The sequence below is a fragment of the Abrus precatorius genome, unplaced genomic scaffold, assembly GCF_003935025.1.
Source record: "Abrus precatorius isolate BTA unplaced genomic scaffold, Abrus_2018 Scaffold11, whole genome shotgun sequence".
Classification (NCBI taxonomy): Eukaryota; Viridiplantae; Streptophyta; class Magnoliopsida; order Fabales; family Fabaceae; genus Abrus; species Abrus precatorius.
Genome location: NW_020874303.1, coordinates 9,551,937 through 9,572,337, shown reverse-complemented (window position 1 = coordinate 9,572,337; position 20,401 = coordinate 9,551,937). Strand labels below are relative to the sequence as shown.

Sequence of the window (20,401 nt, the reverse complement as noted above, 5' to 3'; positions counted from 1 at the left end):
TTACTGCGGTTCTTGAGCATTGTCACTCTAGAGAGGTAGGAGGGCCACTTTGGCCCCACGAAAACTGCTCATAAGGTTTTGCAAAGTAGTTTTTATTGGCCTACACTTTTTATAGATGCTTATGGTTTTGTTAAATCATGTGATAGATGTCAGAGGAGTGGTAATATTTCTAGAAGGCATAATATGCCCCTCAACAATATTTTAGTTTGTGAAATATTTGATGTTTGGGGTATTGATTTTATGGGACCTTTTCCTAAGTCTTTTAATAATGAATACATATTAGTTGTTGTGGATTATGTCTCTAGGTGGGTGGAAGCGGTTGCTTTACCAACTAATGATGCTAGGGTGGTTACTAAATTTCTTAAGAAAAATATTTTTTCTTGGTTTGGAACCACTAGGGCAATTATCAGCAATAGGGGTACTCATTTTTGTAATAAATTTTTTGATAATCTCTTGGAAAAATATGGTGTTACCCACAAGGTCGCTACTCCTTACCATCCTCAAACTAGTGGACAAGTTGAGGTATCTAACAGGGAGTTGAAAAGGATTTTGGAGCTCACAGTTAATAGTTCTAGATAAGATTGGTCTATAAAATTAGATGATGTGCTTTAGGCTTACCGTACTACCTTTAAAACTCCTATTGGCATGCGTTTGGTTTTTGGAAAAGCTTGTCACTTACCTGTTGAATTAGAGCATAAGGCCTATTGAGCCTTAAAGTTCCTTAATTTTGATTTGCAACCTGCAGGTAAGAAAAGACTATTGGAGCTGAATAAACTCGATGAGATGCACCTTACGGCATACGAGAATGTCAAGTTGTACAAAGAGTGTGGCATGACAAGCATATCCTACATCATTAGTTCCATGAAGGAGAAAAGGTGTTGATCTACAACTCACGACTGCGACTATTCCTGGGAAAATTGAAGTCCAGATGATTGGCCCTTATATGGTACTCAAGGTCTTCCTTGTGGGGTCTTAGAAGTTTCTAAAGTTGGGGGAGAGACGTTTCAAGTCAATGGTCAGAGGGCCAAGCTATACACAGATGGAGTGACCTTTACCCAACAGGCTATGTTCTTACAATAGCCTAATAGGACGTCAGGCACGTGACATAAAACAAGCGCTCACAGAAGGCAACCTGTATTTTATCTCATATTCAGGGAGTCCCTTTCTCTTTATTTATTTTGTCCTCTTCATCTCTTTTTTTTCTCTAAACATTAGGGATAATGTTTTGCTTTAAGTATAAGGGAGGTTTCATTATTACTTGTCTAATTACTTGCTCTCAAGTAATTTCCTGTGCCCCTATTTTGAGAAAATTTTGAAAATTTTATCCCAAGGAACCCAATTTGTTTGAAAATAATAAGAACATAATTGAGTAATTTTCATTGAGTTTTAAAGTCATTAGAAAATGAAAAAATATATAAAATTATTTGAGATCTCTAGCTTTTTGCTCTACATTAAACTTTAACCTACATATGTGAGTTTTGAGCCTTAAAGGGGATTTTTATCTTAATTTAATTGTATCACTTTCCTCATTGCTTTGTGTGATTGTTCCCTTGAGATTTATGCTCTAGAACTTGACTTGTAACCGATTTGAGGCTACTCCTTTTAATTGCATGTTTTAAATATGATTGAGGCATATTAGGATTATTTTTTCTTGGCCTTTAGTATGTTTGAGAAAGATATATAACTAGTTGCTCACTTTGAACTTTATTGATTTTTCTTGGTCTGTTATATTAAAATTATGAAAAATTTTGTTAATCTTGGGTTTGTAACTAGAGCAATTAAGTTGTTGGATTGTTAGAAAATTTCTTCTCTACATCTCTTATAAGAAAATTAAAAAAAAAAGAGAAAAAAAAGTGTGTGTAAGTTACATAAGAAAAAAAAAAGAAAAGAAAAAAAGGGTTACATTTGAATGAAAAAAGAGAGGAGTATATATATAAAAGTGACTATGCCCAAAACTTATATATATAAAAGTATTCACTTTGTCACGCACTTTCCCCAATTTCTCTGAACAACTTTAATCCCAATCTCAAATTTCTCTGCACTCTCCCTCTCGCACTCGCTTTTTTTCATCAATGATCTCAATGCCTTGCACTTTTACACATTTCTACACATCCAATCAGGTAATTACTCAACTTTTCACACTTTGAACTACAGTTCTGCACTGTACAAATTGAGAAATTTGATTTAAGGACCCCTAGGTTGAAATTGTTAGGTAGAACCTGTAATTTTAGAAATGATTGTGTGATTTAAGGACAATAGGGATGTTTAAATGGTTCAATCTATTGTGTTCTGCCATAATTGCACCCTAGGGTAGCCACTTTCAATTGCAATAGTGTTTACTTTGTACATTCTGATATGACAGTGCTCACTCTAGGTTCGTTTTAGGTAAATAGTGATTACTCTGCCCTATATTTCATTTTTTTCATGGTTAAATTACATTGAATTCTGCTATGTTGAAATTGGCATGTAAGTATCCCAGAGTAGTTACTATCATTCATGAAAGTGATTACTCTGTACTGTGAAATTCTAATCCAAAGTGATTACTCTAGGACTGTTTTGCTGAGAAATTTTAGGCTTGCCATATCACTGCTTTTTTTTTTTTTTCCATTTACACATAACATGCCATGAGAACTTGCATTGATGTTGCTGAACATAGAGTGCATCCCTGTACAACATCTGTCATAGTGATCACTCTGCATTGCATTTTTATACAAACATTGCATATTTACTCTCACATATGTGTGATGCCTTTTGCACATAATGTGACATACAATTTGCATTCTTGAAATGCTTTGCGACTACTTTGCTGCATAAATCTGTCATGCCTGCACCTTAAAGTAATCACTATCACTAAGCATAATTTTGAAGCTGTCATTATTGTACCTGCATAATTGCTGCTGCACCTGCACTTTGATATTCTGCAGCATCAATTTTTCTGAAATTCCCTACATATGTGTTGTACACCTTTGCTGCTTACTTATCTTACATATTCTACTCACTATTTTCTTTTCTCTTTGCAGCAAAATGGTGAACACACCCAAGAACACTCCTAGAACCAAGAGAGCTAGGACAGCTGGAGCTTCATCATCCAGACCTCCACTTGCACATGATCCAAGGTTCAGATTAGTTGTTCATGAAAACTAATTCAAGGCCAACATAGTGAGAAGGAAAATTGTGCAAGATCGTAACTTTGAGATCTAGGAGGGCAGCTACCCTCAATTTCAAGAAAAGATCCAGAAGAAGAGGATGCAGATGATAGTCTTTCTTCCTCCAGCTTAGATAAAGACCTCAACTAGCTTTAGTTTCGTTTATGTTATTTACTTTTTTGTTACTTTTATTTCAATTTCTTGTATATATTAATCATCATTTTCCTATAATTATCACACTTTATCGCTTTTATTTTTGCCCTTTACTTTTACTTTACTGCTTTATCTTTGAACAATATTTGACACTTTCATGCTTTTATATATCATTATCAGTTCAGTTTCCATTCTTCCTTTCTGTGTTGAATCCATTGTGCAGAGTGTGCCCTCAGTCCCATCAAGAGGAGTATGAATTTGATCCTTGAATTGTGAATCCATCTTCTATGAAAGGGGAGTGATTTCTTTGCCTCTGTTTCATATTTTCTTAGTCTACTTTTCTTGCATAGTTAATAGATAAAATACAAAAATATTTTTATTATTTTTCATTTTTTTAATTCAATTCAGTTTTGAAATTCTAATTTTATGTTCTGATTACACTTCTTATTCAACTCATGATCATTCTCTGTTTGTGAATAATTTCTATTCCTACCATACTAAACATATTTTCTTGTAAGATGAATTGTACTCACATGTTGTTAAGTAATTATCACTTTTATCATGGTAGAGAATTGAGCCTTAAATTTCTTTTCTGTGTACACTTTACATGTATTTTTGCTTTCATCCTCTAGAACTTGTCCTGCTTCTTATTGAATATGCATTGTACAATTCTTCATCTAGATGATTGAGGCTTTCTTTGCACACACTCATCCACCCTAGAACACCCTTACACCTAATTACCTTGTTCCGAATTTATCCTTTTTGCCAAACTTAGTCTACCTTACTCTTTTTCTTACCTTAAGAAAGGAATTTCTTTTGATTTGAATCAAGAATGAATGAAAGAAACTAAGTTTAAGGTGTTGATTATGACTGTAGTTGCTTGAGGACAAGCAAACTCTTAAGTTTAGGGTGGTAGACATCATACATGTTAATAATACATGTAAAAAAAAAAGCTTGAATTTGAAGAAGAGAATGATTGTCAAAGCTCACAAAATCACAATTAATTAATGAATGAAAAAAAAAAGAAAAGGAAAATACAGCAAGGGACATGAGTTGAAAAGGATTCCCACATAAGGCAAAATAATGAAAAACATGGTGAAAGAATGCTTGAACCTCTTAAACTGCATCATTTAATGCATTCCATTGTAGTTGTTGTGTTCATTCACTCAAAAGAACTCCTTTCTCTTGAAAATTCACTTGAGCTTTTGACCCCCCTTGATCAAAGTTGAACTTAACCTAACCCATTTGTGGCCAACAAAGCTCTCTTGATATGTGATTCATTGTATCAAGGCAAATGAGATTGAGAATATGGGCAAGCATATGGTAGGGTGAGGCAAAATGCATGAATTGAGGAGAAACACTTAGCTTAAAACATTATTGAGTGAAGAGAAAAACATTATCCTGTTAGCTAGATAATTTTTTACATTATGTGAATTGTATGAAACCTTGTTGGATCTCTATTTCAGTTTAGTGGGACTTTGCATGGAAATGATTGATAAGAGTGTGATTTCTCTGTTGAATGAATCCATGATTTTAGAAATATTGGAAGTGCCAACTAGAGTCTAAAATTGGAATAAAAAATTTTGAGAAATTTTTTTGGATAAATCCAACCCTCTACATTAAATTTTCTTGAGTTTTGATTTGCTTGAGGACAAGCAAAGGTTTAAGTTTGAGGTTGTGATGAATCCATATTTTATTGATATTTTGTTTACCTTTTTATTAATTTTTAATAGAAAAATTAACTTAGAAATTGTAAATACCATAAAAATCTCATTTAGGTCAATTATTATACCTTTCTTGATTTTTGTTCAATTTACGCTGATGGTGCAGGAATTTCTAGACAAATTCTATGGATTTTTAACTTTTGGAAAAATATGAAGTGAAAGTAACTACTTTCAAACACCATACTAATCTACAGCAAGCCACTTCCAAGGGACAGGCCAAAGTAACTACTTTCAGAAACAATAGTGATCACTACAGAGCCAATGAGAAGTGCAGACTTGCGCATGTTCACTATCGTTGATGATAGTGAATACTACAAAGAGCTCCAATGTGAAGCGCGCTACCCGTCCTTACTACTGCCCACAATAGTGATTATGCGTGTTGTGCATAATCACTTTCACAAACGAAAGTGATCACTATAGAAAGGGAGGACTTCATGGACGCTACGCGTGTTTACTATCCTGAACGATAGTAATTACTATGAAGAGCGTCAAGCTTACTATAAATAGATTTTTACCATTTAGGATAGGAACCTTTTACCATTTTTTGTAATTTTTCATTTCCCTGCTTTCATAGGATTAGGGTAGGAGTTCTGGGTAGCCGCCCAAGAACTCCATTTTAGGGTTTCCATTTCTTTTCCTCTTTGACTCTATTTTTTTTATTTTTTTTGCATTAAATGCTTGTAATGATGAAACCTATCCTCATGGAGGGCTAAATCTTGTTGTTAATCTCTAATGAAGTTCATATGAATTCTTGAAATCTTGGGTTTAATATTAATAAAAATTCCTTTCATGAATTTCTTCTTCCCCAATCTCTTGAAACTAAGTTAAGGATTAAATGGATGGTGTTGCTTAATCAAACTCTATTTCATTTTTAACAAAGGGTTCAAAACTTGGTTTGCTTAATTCTAGGTTTAATTGCTTAATCCTAAGCATTAGGGATTGGAGTCTATGTGATTTGCTTAATTTCACAAGGAAATTTAGGGTTGATTGACGCTTGTTTAATTAACCTAATTCATAAGGAGGTTGAAGTATTAAATTTTAAGAGGATTTGTGATAAAATTAATATGGACAAGCTAGGGGTTAACACATTTTGTTAATCAAATCTTACAAATTAATTTCCTGCTTGAATACCTTTGAAATTAGAAACAACAAAATTCCTCCTATTTTCTGAATTCACTGCACACCATATGTTTGATATTTGGTCACTCACCCAATGATTCACTAGAGGACAACCTAGGTTAGCACCCTAGTATTACATTAAATTTTCTGCATAATTTGATAAGGATTAGCGACAAATCTTTATTCATCATCATTCTCACCTTGCACATTTGTGCTCCTTTGACAAATTAGCAACAAGTTTGTCAATGTCATCAATGTTTATCAATGGCATCAATGTTCAGCAATATCCATCAATGCTTATTAATGTTGTGTATCAAAACAAATGAGTTTATGAAGAATAAAACATAGAATGAAGCAAAATTCATCATTGATGTACCTAAAATCTTACATAGGATTAGTGTTCATCAATATCGTACCAAAAATGATAATAGAAGTTTGATAATATAAATAATAAAAGCTTGTCAATGACATACTTGTAAGAAGGTTGAGGATTAGTGTTTGTTGTCTCCAATTTATGTTGTTTCATTGACATACACCTATGAAATCATACATTTTAAATTATTTTTACGTTAGTTATAAAAGAATTGATTTAGAAATTGACATTCTAGATCAGTTCCAAAAATAATTGACCTAAAATGTTATATTTAAATTGCTTTCCATAACCGATGTATAAAGTGACATTCTAAATCAGTTCCAAAAACAACTAATGTAGAAAGTTATATTTAATCTTTTTTACATTGGTTATGAAAGAAACGATGTAGAAAATATTTTCTATATTGGTTATTTAGCAATAGATCTAAAAGTTCTACAAATTTTAGCCTTTATAATTGTAAACTTTAAAGGGACGTAACTTTTTACACACAACTGTGATTTAAGCAAACTATATGTCTATTACATATAACTCCACAGTAGGTTTGGACCAAATTATTTTTCAAAATTCTAATATTTCGTCCATTTTTTTATAATTTTTTGTTTAGCTTAAATATGATTTTGGTGCTCACAATTAGTGAATTTTTTGTTTGTTCTTTTGAATGATTTTTTGTTTGTTTTAGTTTCAACTTTTTTTTTTTTATAAATTTTTGTTTTTAATCCTTAATTTGATGTGGTCAAATAAAAAACTAACACATGACAATATCTTAATGGAACAGATCAACATTAGGGGCCAAAAACAAAAACTTTATAAAAAAAGTAGGGCTAAAACAAAAAAAAAAATTGTTTAAGGGATTAAAATGAAAATATTTACTAAAATGTGAAGATCAAAAATATATTTAAGTCGTTTTATTTTTTAGGTGTTTATTCTCTATCATTTTTTGTAGGAAACAAGTGAATTAGGATATTTGATCTCATATTAATTAAAATTTAATTGATGTATTTTCTTAATATTCAAAAAATAACCCATCTAAAAAGACATGAATTCTACATTAATTTCAACTTAAACCATTGTAAAATATACTTTTCATATTGGTTCAACTTATGTAAATTGATGTAGAAGTACCTTTTACATAGGTTATTGATGTCACATATTTTATATTCATATTTATAATTCTGTTTTCATTCCTAAACACTTTTCATATACTTTATTTTTAGGGTTTTTATCATTTCTTAGTAATTGAAATAAATTGGGTTTGTTATACAAAAATGCTTTAATTTTGTATTTTCGGTGACCACTGACTACTCTTATAGTCATAATTTTTTTTAAAAAAATATTATTTTTGGCTGATTCTAATTGCATTTGATTCTGCATATTCAAAGCTTCAAAATACATATATGGATTGTTTGATTTGAAGTTATTTCTAATTTTCTATGATTTTTTGAAGTTAAGGCCGATATGCTGAATCTTATATACAAAATTACATTTTGACCCTTGTTTTTTAATATTTGAGCTTTTATATAAAATTGAGACTCGATTTTAGCCATTTGGTTTACCCTAATTAAAACCTATAAATAGACTAATGAGACTCTGAGTTGGTGTGTTATTTTAATTGGGCAATTTTATAATTTGAATTTTAGATTTGGATCTCACCTTTTTTTAGAATCCTTATTTCTCCTCTTTACAATTTTTCATCTTCTTCTTACTCACGCTTGGGTTAGTTTTTCAATGGAAGGCTTAACCTCTCATTCAATTTGTAAAGTCTAGATGCTGTAAATTCAATTTAAGTATTGGAACTAATTGCTCTGAGTTTGTTCTTCTTTTTTTTAATCTTATATTTGTGAATTATGATTATGATTAACATTTCTATGGATTGGAATTTAAATTAGAATTCTATTGATGTTCTAATTTGATGATTAAATTCGAGTTAGGTTAAATAATAATTTGATTTAATTCGTAATCTGGTTCAATTAGGTTATTTGATTGAATTAATAATTGGATTCAATAATTGTTCAAATTTGGATTAAAATCTTTAGATACTCTGATAATCAAAATTACATATATTTGTGAATATTTAGATTAATAATTCTTAATCTATTTTTTTCAAAATAATTATGTTCCTAATTTTAATTAAATTGATTGAAAATTACAAATCCCCCAAACTGTTAATCGTATAATTAAAGAACCTAAAATTGAATTTAATTGAATATTTGTCTTTGTGAATCTAACTAGATTATGCTCTATACTGCAAAAATTTTAGAGAAAAATTAGTTATTTTGGTATCAACTTGGCATCGTCTATAAGTTTATTTTGGCAACTAATCTTATTTTTTTATTATTTTAAAAATGTCACTACATTATTTCTTAGATTTGTTAATTATTAATCAATGTAGAAAAACATTTTTTTGTACTAGTGATGCATTTTCAAATGCATTACACCAACTATGCTCATGACATTTCTACCAAAATCTAATTGAGAATATCAAAAATTCTAAATTTATTGAAAATTTAAAATTTTCTAATTTATACAAACTTCACCTTGAAAGAGTTTGAATTAGAATGAAATAAAATTATTTACAAATATAGTCTTGCCAATGATCAATGGATGAATAAAATATATATAGGATAAAACAAGGTGGGCATAGGCTTTCATGCAAGATAATTTTTTTGTTTGCATTAGAGCTACATTATTGTGTGAAGGTATTAACTCATATATCAATTAGTACATATAATAAAAAAATTTGAATAATTTTGATAAGGCTGTCAAAGAATATAGATATAATGAATTGTTTTCTAACTACAAGTATATTTATTTGGATCCCATAACAACTTTACTCTATACAAAATTGAAGTTGAAGCTTGTAAAATTTTCACAATAAATAAAGACTAAACCTTCACTTTAGTCCTTGAGATAATAAATATTGGACATTTTAGTTCTAAATTTTTTTAAAATGTCATGTTATTCCTTGACTTTTGTCTTTATTTATCATTTTAGTCCTTCAAATCACACACCGTCAACACAGTAACAAAATGCTAACATGTTACATTAAGTGACATGTATGATTTGATTATTGATAGATATAAACCCTTTATCATCCAAAAGAATAAAAGAAATATTATAGCAAAACATAATTGTCATATAAATAATAAACCTAAGAATAAATTATCTTCAATAATACAAATAAAACACAAGTTCTTACGCAACTAAAAACAAATCCTTGTTGCCTTGATAGAAAACCACCATCTTATTTCATGGTGAAAAAGAAGATGATTTTGCCTCAGAAATAGAAATTTTGTTGTGTTAATGTTCCTAACTAGCCCTAAGTTGCAGAAACTCCATGTCAAAACTGTTTGTGGCTCGATCCAGTTGGTTTTAGAAGCAAAGAACCTAACATACATATCAACAAAAACATAATTAGTTATGGTGGAATCTTTATATAAGACCAGCAGATGGTGGCAATAAAGACATAGACGGTTTTTGACAATAGTAATTTCTGACAATGGTAGTGTTAGAAGGATGAAGAAGATGAAAAAAAATGAATAGATGAAATGTTTTAAGAATGAGTGATTAAAATATTTAACATGTGCCAATCTCAAGGATTAAAATGTCTGAAAAAATATACCCTATGATATACAACGTCGTTTGTACCATGCAATCTACTATACATGTCACATTTAGTGACATGTCAATATTTTAATACCATGTGTTGATGATATGTGATTTAAATGACTAAAATAATGGATGGAGATTAAAGTCAAATACTAATGTAATATTTTTAAAATTTTAAGAACTCAAATATTTAATGCTTACTATTTCATATACTAAAATGATAATTTAGTTAATAAATAAATTTTTACGCTATTTACATTGAAGTGTTAAGCTGACTTTCCATTAATCAGCTCAAAACTTAACATAAAAGAATTGATGGTAAGACTAAATTTAAATTTATAACTTTTTTAAAATTAAATCATAACAAATTATTTATAATATATCCAAATCCAACAAAGAGGGGGACCCGTTTGATAATTTATGAAACAAGCTGCGCCTATTGGAGTACATTACCGGCGAGCCAATAAGAGCCTAAACCATGCCTACTTGTACACATCCTTTAGTGGGTTGGGTTCTTCAAATCATGCATCAAATAAGATAGTTACCTTTTTCAAAATAAATAATATATTCTTGATTTTTTTATAAAGAATAATTTATTTATTAAAATAAATAAAATAAATATACATCATAAATTTATAATACTTTATATATAGCAATAATTCTCAAAAGAAATTATCAAACTAGTGACTCATACATTATATGAATTATATAGATAATAAATAAGTGCTTCATTAACATAAATCTCATAATAAATAAGGATATAAAAAGAATTTAACAATTAATGTATATAATTAGGACAAAAAATAATAATAGTTTTTTATTAAAAAAAACTGAAGGAAGTATGTTTTAAAATTTTGTTTTTAAAAGAAGAAAAAAAGTGATGTGGTTAAAAAGAATAACCCCTTCAATTAAGTGGCATGTCACATCCTATAGGCCCTTGCTAAGAAATTATCATCTAAAGTTCGGCAAATTTGGTGGAATTACTAAAATTCCAATTCAATGCAACTAAGCGTAGGGCTTATCACACAAGATTGTATGTTAAGTTACTAACTTCCCTACCAGGGTACAAAATTTTACAACTAAAAATAGCAATGTCAACTAATCCAGTTATCTTTTAGTCATTTTCACAGCACTTTTAGAATCACGGGTATGATTTTACTGTATGGCAAGAGAACCTTCCATTAATAAAGTGACAATGCGAGAAGTTATTACAAAATAAAGATGATCGAAACCTTGTCTTCAGCCAATGAAACCACACCCATCCTTGCGATTTTGGATTAAAGGCATGTTTGATTTAACTTATTTTGAGAAAAATAGTCACTTATTTTTGCCAAATTTCTGAAAAAAACTTTTAAAAATAAACAATTATTTCTTTAAAATTACTCAACTAAACATGTAAAAGGAAGACAAGGAAGCTCTAGGTAAAGGTTGCCTAGTCCTAACTAGATACTCAGAAGACCAAAATATGAATAAGAATACATAATGTTGAAGATAACCCCTAATATAAGCTCATTAAGGAAAGATACAGACGAATTAAAGCTCAGAATATTGAAAATTAGAAATAATGGACATATGAAGACATCGCAGTTGTTGTAAACATCCAATATCCATCGAATAAAATTGACGACACTTGATACAAATTGATCAAATGGTTGTTTCCACTTTATACACAAAATTAGAAAGCATATTTTGTTTCAGAAAAAGAAATGTGGCTAAGTTTAAGTACACACATATAAATAGTAAACTTTTGTCAACAATATCAATTCTCCTTCCATATATGACCATCATATGTGTAAACCATATACTTTTGGGCTTATTTGAAACTCATATTAAAACATTAGCTCTACAGGAATTCGGTCAGATGAAATAATCTGCATACTACCATCGACTGTCTCGATATTGGAGACTGTAACAACATAAATGCCTTTATTCCTATTTAAAGGAGAATCACAAGATATGGCTGCAAACTTGGTTGCAGCAACACCTAGAGCATATGAATTTTTTATCAGTTGAGGAGAGCTAGCAACACACTTTTTACTACATTCTTTCTAACACTCTTATTTATTAGCTGAAATTTATTAGAAACTACAAAAGCTTGAGTGACACTCTTTAAAATAAGAGTAGACTCATAATTTTTATAATTTCCAATAAACTTTTAGCTAATAATAAAATTTGTGTTTAAAACAGTGTGCTGACTTCTGATTGGTTTATAGCAGCAATTCTAAAAGGTGAGTCTATCAACAGACTGATGAATTGGCTACCTGATGCATGATGCATCTCAAGGGAAGACTACGGATTATATGATTCAAGCTCCTCAAATAATCTTTTGGCAGAATCCATTGCAGAAATTGCTAATGAAAGGGATGCAAAAGAAGAAGCTCCTTACACAAACAATCTTGAAAATTGATGAGGACTATGCTAGTTATTTTCTGTCTCCAGATGAGGTTGAGAGAACAAAACACTAGTTCTATCAGTTGCACTATAGGGGATTTCTAACTGAACTTATTCTCCTAACCCACCAGAAAAACTACCAAACCGCAGCATATCCTGCGGTGTAAAAGAAGCTACCTGGTTTCTGAACCGCTGTCTAAAACTCTCAATTCGAGGCGCATGGGGTCGAGCAGGAACTCTCAATTCAGTTTCATTCAGTTCCAACTGGCCACTGCTATCAACATTTGCATTGCCATAAATTGGGATAACACCTTCGTCAGTGACCTCTCCTTTACAAACTGGACATTCCTTTGCATTTGAATAAGCATATGGCAACTTATAAAAGCATGGCCAACAAAACAAGTGACCACAGCATGTCAAAACAGGATCTCTTGCCATGTCCAAGCATATATTACAATCAAACAAATTTCCAGCGCAACCCCCAGCCTCATCGGTATATGTTTCAACGCCTAATGCTTTACCAATCAAATAGGTAGCCTTGCGTTTCCCCCTTTTCCCACCTTCCACAATCTCTCTTTCAATATCAATACCAGCCTCTTCCTGGCTCACAATGCCTTCATCTTGAACATTAGCTGCTATCAATTCTCCTGCAAAGTTAGTTATCTGAATTGGAGCGTGACCCTGTCGCTGCCTCTGACGCTGCCTTGCCCTGAAAACTACTGCTTCTAGGCGTCTAATACGCTCTTCTATATTGCCCAAAGACTCCTGATTCAAATCAAGCTCCATTACAACCTCAATTGTATGCACAGATTTGTCCCATCAACAATGTATCAAGGCCCTAACACAAATCAAATCAAATCAATGTTGCATACCAATGATTGAATGAATACCAAAACATAAACAAGAGCACCACCAGACCCACATCATGATTCTTGCACGAGGCACAATGGAGTTGAATGTGGCACAATTCACCCTCCTTTACTCATGCTCATCAAACATTTCATACCCATAATTTGTTTTGCAACAATATCACATTTAAAGTGCCTTTGCTAACAACGGTAATATTTTCTTTTAAAAAAAAAAAAACCAAAATTCAGGCGTGCAGGATTAATCATCCTATATCAGAAAAAAAAAATGATGCAAAGAATGCATGGTGGATTAAAAAAAGAACAAAGTATAATAGACAAAAAACGCAAAAGAAAAAAAGATTAAAAAAAGAGCACAGGTATTACCTAAATACTGTTCATAAATGTTATTGTGGGGCAATAACCAATTGGGTGTCGCTTTAATCTTGAAAGAGAAAAAATTTGGTGAGAGTTTTCGGTGAATCGGTGATGAATGGGTTTCGAACTCAAATTATGTGATTCCTTCCCGAAACCAAAACGTTATGTTCTCTGGGGAACATTGGAAATGAAAGATACGTGTGGTAATCAGGGATACATCTTTTGGAATCGGTTCTTAACCTGAGAGACAGTTCTGCACTCTTGTGTGGATTCTAGGCACCGTTTCCAGTACATTCAAGTAAGGGGTTTGCTTCGGTACCTGCGAGGATATTTTATACTCTTTTTAATTTAAAATTATCATTCTTTTATAATTCTTTTAATGGCTTAAAGATTAAAAATGAAAGAATTTAATATCACTTTTTATACATGAAATAATTTTATTAGTTATAAAAGTATCATAAATTTTATCTTTAAGTAAACTTTATTTTTATAAATTTAAAAAAATATATTCTAAAATAATATATATAAATCAATAACTAGTTGAGTCAAACGAATATTGGAGATATTTTGAGTTATTTGAGAACAAAAGCAATAAAGTGTAGAAATAAAAAAATAACAACAAAACAAAGTGACGAATTTAGAAATGAATTGATATGTGAATGGAGTCAGGATTGATTTCACCTATTTATCAATTGCAAAATGAAAGTAGATCTGAACTCTAAGTTCCTTGATTGATTGATGATCAATTTCACTAGATTAATCAAAGGACAATTCCTTGTCTCTTTGATCCTAATATCTAACTAAACAACCCTAATTCCTTAGGTGTAATTCAGTCAAACATTGCATTAGGCATTAGAAATTAAGAGATCACAAGATCACAAATTATTATCCCTAAGATATCCATAACCTTGACATTCAATTCAGATATGATAAATTAACTCAACTTCCATTGATGAAAATCTTCTAGGTTCAATTCAATTGAATAACTAATTCAAGAATTGCATTAAGGAAAGAATTAAACATTCAATACAATCAAGATCTTAAAACCAGATCCACAATCAATTTACAATATCAAAATCGGATCCATCAATCTATAACAAAAAGAAATCATAACATGTTCTTAAAAAAAAAAAAAAGAGAAAGAGTAGAAGAAGAGAAGCTGCAAAAATTTCTTTATAAATTCAATCCCCAGCCTAATTTCTCAAGGTTCAGAGATTGGAAGTCACCCCCAATCTCCCTCTCTAACTCTCCTATGGTGTGGAAATGTAAAAATGAGTAAAAGATCCCAAGTTTCTGAGCTAATTTCATATTTATAGAATTTCTCGCCTTTCTAGCGTGGTTACTTTTATAACATAAAGTAACCATGCAGAAGCCTTTCTGGTAATCTTCATGACTGGAACGACCACTTTTATTGACAATAGTAGCAACACAGAGCTTGTTTTGCTTGAATACTCTCTGGAACAATCACTTTTATTCACAAAAGTAGCAATGCGCAGCTTGTTTTGGTCTTTACTCATGCGCGTGATCATTTTTCTAAAAAATAGTGATCACGCATAGCTTGTTGCCTTGTTTCAGACTTGCGTATGTTCACTTTACTGAAAAATAGTGATCACTCGCAGGTTAGTCCTTCCATTCAGACTTGCGCGTGTTCACTTTACTAAAAAATAGTGATCACAGGCAGCTTATTCCTTCCATTTAGACTTGCGCATGTTCACTTTACTAAAAAAAAGTGATCATGTGCAGCTTATTCCTCTTACTCTACTTCTGGAACAATCATTATTATTTGTAATAGTGATAACGCAAAGCCTTTATTCATGGACGTGGTTACTATTGTTGAAAAAAGTGTTAACGCACAAGTTAACTTCTGAACTTAAGCGCTAGAATGATCACTTTCCTCAGAAATAGTGATAACGCACAGGTTAGCTTTTAAGCTCAAGCTCTGGAATGATTACTTTCCTCAGAAATAGTGATAACGCCCAACACTTAGCTTCATTATTCTTTGTTCTTTGTCTCCAAAATTGCTACCTTCTTCTACTATTTCTCTTGATCCTCCAACCTTATGATCTCAGTTCAGAGTTTCCTGCAAAACTAACAAAGTTACATCAGAATTCTATCAAATTCACATAATTTGAATTACTAAAGACAACAATTTATTTTATTGAATATTTATATATTTTTGTGCAGTTTTCACTTTCTAAATTACATTTTCTATCAAAAACAATCTAGAAAATTATATAAAAACCTATTAAAATATGCATTCATCAAAGACCAATATTTCATCAATTCATAAAATTTTATTACATACTCTTTTACCCAAAGGGCCGCAACATTCTCGCTGCAGCAAGACCCTTTTTCGCTACAGCGAAAACACCATACAAATTGCAAATTGGTTTCTACATATTCTCGCTACAGAGAGACTGCACCAGAAAACACCCTCTCTTTGTTGTCCTCTCACTAAAGCGAGAACGCAACAGATGCACGTCTCTTGTTCAGGACCTTCTCGTTACAGTAAAAATACTCTCACTACAGCGAAAATGCCTCTACATTTCACCCTCAGCCTATATTTCCAATCTACTCTAGCCAATCCAAGTCAACACTCATATATATTTATTTATATATACATATTCATATATATATATATATATATATATATATATATATATATATATATATATATATATACACACACATACACATCCATATCACCATACAAATTAATATGCAATTCCAATTAACAATACACATACTTATAGTAATAATCAAAATATTATTACTAAATTTGGGGTGTTACATTACCTAGGTGCTAGCTTAAAAATGGGTGTTCCTCTGCATGTGAATACCTTTCATGCAATAAAATTAATTGAAAACATGTCCTTTTATATAATTTTTAAATCAATCATATTTTTTATTTTTTTCATTAAAGGGAAACATGTTCTCCCTTTTCTTTGCCTCAATTATGATTTAACTTTGGAACACTTTTGTTATTAAGTGATATTTATTATAAATAAGTAAAACTTTGTGTAATAACCAAATAATTTTTAAAAAATTATCATTCAATGTCTTATTTTCTTTTGAACTCAACATCATAATATTTAAGAGAATATAATTAGCAAAAGATGAGTGGGGTCGATTGAATTATTTTTACACCAAAGAAGTCAAAATATAATGTAAATGCTATTGAATATTATCTTCCTCATCTTATTTATTATTCCATATAATTGGATAACTAAAAATTTATATTCAAAAAATCATCATTGACAACAAAATCAAGGAAGAATAATTTATGAAGGTCTAAGTTTAACATATAAAAAGCTAAAATTTTTTATCAACAAGCCTTTAATTATTGTTTATAGCTTATAGGATTAATATTTGCAAATTTCAATATTATTCTTAATCAAGGTAGATTTTAGTTTAATTCAATGACATTAAAACTTTTGTCTAGCAACTTACATTCTAAATTATGATGAATTTTGTTTTAATATGTATTACTATTTGACGCAATGTAAACAATGAATTGAACGACTAATTTGACCCCTCAACTGGTTACTTAAATAGGTGATTAGTAATCAAATATGCATTTAAAATGATGATCTTTGGACATTCTTGTTTGATCAATTTTTAAAGAAGTTTTTATAGGAGAAAAAATTAATATAAAAAATAAATAAAGTTTTTTCCATAAGTTAAAAACAACTAATTCTTCTCTATTTTTTTTTAAAGTTCTAAGAACTTTTCTCATTTAGCTTTAATAAAATTTGAAAAGATAAATTATTTTTAAGTTATGAAAGAAATTTTGTTCATTTTGTATACTATTTTTCTTCTATAAGGACTTTGTTACAAATTTGCCAAAATTGAGCCATAAAAAACTAAACGTAATATCCTATAACTTTTTATTTTAGAATTATTAATTAAATAACTTTTACAATTTCAAAAAATAATATTTAAAGAATTTCAACCTATTGACGTGTATCAAGTGCACCTACTACTCCTATTATTATTATTATTTCAAATGGAGAATCGATCAACCATCACAAGAAATAAAGTTTAAATAAACTTTTAATCTAAAAAGGTATTTGTTATGTAAATGGATCTTCAACTTGAAAAAGAATGTTGATAAGAACCTTGAATAAATATAAAGTTCATTTAGTTGCCAACTAATTTTTGAAACAAAGGCTAGTTTTTTAAACAAATTTATGTTAACAATGCATTTTTTAATGGCCACTTAAGTGAAATTGTTCATATGGCACAACCCTTAAATTTTTTTAATGGTGATTTTAATGTTGTTTACAAAATTCACAAAATACTCTATGGGCTTAAACAAGCCCCTAGAGTTTGGTTTTTGCTAAGCAACACTCACCTTTTTTTCATTTGGCTTCAAATCTACCAAGTCTAATTGCTTTCTATTCATAAAATATACTTCTTATTCTTATATATGTTGATGACATCACAAGTGATTTAGATCATGGTCCTCCTCATTACTTCCTAAGCATTCAAGTTAATTGCACCTATGCTGGAAACATTCACTTCTCATAGACCAAGTATCTTACTAACCTTATAAAAAAGGTTTAGGTTGACAAAAACTAAATCAATGAGCGTATGTATGGTCTTTGATCTCAACCTGAGACTTGTAGGGTTTAGAAAAATGGACAATGAAACTACCATAAGGGTGGATAAGTCAAAGAAAAAATTTAGGTCCATGCTTCCAATTTCTAGTGAAAATCAAAATTCTCCAATCATAGAAACAAATACTAGTGATGATGAAAAAAAAAAAGAAAAAACCTTTAGACCTCTAGAAAATGTTTTTAATATGAAAGTTAGAGAGACTTTTGATTATGAAATTGCTAGAATGTTTTACTATTAAGGGTTATCATTTCATTTAGCAAGAAATTCTCACTATAGAACAATAATAATATAAGTGGGTATCAATCTTCTAGTTATAATAAATTAAGAATATGTTTTATTTTAAATGAAAATAAAACATGTGGCAATCCTATTACAACCAATTAAAACAATATATGGAGTCAAAATGGTTTGAGCATTGCTAGTGATGGTTGTAATCCTAAAAAAATAATCTTTCTAAATTTCATGGTTGTTGCAAAGAGTAGAGCCATATTTTTAAAGGCATTATATTATTCCAATGAAACAAAAGATTAATATTTCATAGTCAAACAAATAAGGGAGGCAAAAGGCCTTAAAATAGCTAAATGTTCTCTTACTTTTTCTATTGAGATGCTTCTTAGTATTTTTTTGATGAGGTTCATAATTGCTTAGCAAGTTATTTTCATAATTTTTTTTTGTTTTTTGGGTAAGAGAGAGTTTGTGAAGCTCGTTATCATATGAATATTGTAAAGTTAAACAACTTGTTTGAATATATTGATCTTAATTTTAAAATTTTATCAAGTTGATCATATTTACTTTTTAATATATATATATATATATATATATAATTATAAAATATGCATGTGGTGTTAAGTGTCCTATATTTTAAACCTTAAACCTTAGCAATGTCTAGTGTCTATCTCTTTGTCATGTTTGATGTTCATGTTAGAGTTTATGCTTCATAGTTGATGACAAAAAAATTACCATAGGCTTTTTTCTATTCTTAGTCACAAATCTTATTTCTTGATGCTTTAAGAAACACGTTATCTCAAGATTCAGCTTAGAAGTAGAATATAGGAGCATTGTCATGAATGATATTTTATTGACACTTTAATATCATTAATATTATCTCTTTACATTATTTCTATGATTAACTTACTATTTTTAGGCTAGTTTTATTTTTTAGACTATTTGAACCTTAATTAGTAATTCTACCTATATCTTTCATTTTAGTACTTTTACCTCTACTTACTATTTTGGGTGTAGCTACTTTGAACGTTTGAAGTGGACACGCGCTTACTGTGTAGCTACTCTCATCGCTTGGAGTGGACACGTCCTTAGTCTTTGAAGATCTTTGTTGCTGGAGTGTTCACTTTCACCACTTAGAGTTGTTACTTTCTTAGTCTTCATGGATTTTCTTCTTCAAAGTTTCAACTCTATGTACTCAAAGTGGTTACACCTAACACTTACCATCTGATTTTTGCTCTTTTAGGATCAATCTTTTTACTTTTTCCACTTTTCAGAATTGGACTAAAATCTAAAATTCTTAAACTATTTACACAATTATGAATATTGATGCAATTTTTATGATATTTTCAAGTTTACTTAACACTTTACTACTTATTTATTAACAAAACTATTCTAAAAAATATAGTAAAATATGGATTTATCACCCGCATTTAAAGTTGACCCCTAAATATTATTACAAGAATTAAGTGCTCATTAGTAGTTTATAATTAGAATTTTGGTCTAGTTAAGCTTTGTGACCCATTTTACTTTCAGAAACTTACTAGTTTAAGGTTATTTGCAATAAAAAGGGAGGCAATGGAAGGAATTACGAATCTTTGTTTTGACATTTTTCCCTTTTATGCTTTTGTTATTGATTTTGAGTTAATTGGATGTCTTTCTTGTTTCTTCTCTTCCTTCTTACAAATTTGTTTTATCTTTTTTATAATAATTTTCTTAAAACTTGCATTTGTGTTCAAAATTGTGATGAAGGAGTAATTTCATAAATCGATCTACAAATTCAATCCCACAAGGTAACGAGGTAATGTTTTCTAATTCAATCCA

General features: G+C 30.1%; 1 protein-coding gene across 1 annotated transcript; it reads right to left on the bottom strand.

The window, feature by feature from the left end:
- Nucleotides 1-11,713: 11,713 nt before the first annotated feature.
- Nucleotides 11,714-14,040, bottom strand: LOC113856536. Its single transcript, XM_027488383.1, has 2 exons — nucleotides 13,745-14,040; nucleotides 11,714-13,350 (listed from the first exon to the last, which is right to left on the bottom strand). Exon 2 carries the CDS (start codon nucleotides 13,296-13,298, stop codon nucleotides 12,624-12,626), a length of 675 nt encoding a protein of 224 aa, XP_027344184.1. The 5' UTR covers nucleotides 13,299-13,350; nucleotides 13,745-14,040; the 3' UTR covers nucleotides 11,714-12,623.
- Nucleotides 14,041-20,401: the final 6,361 nt, after the last annotated feature.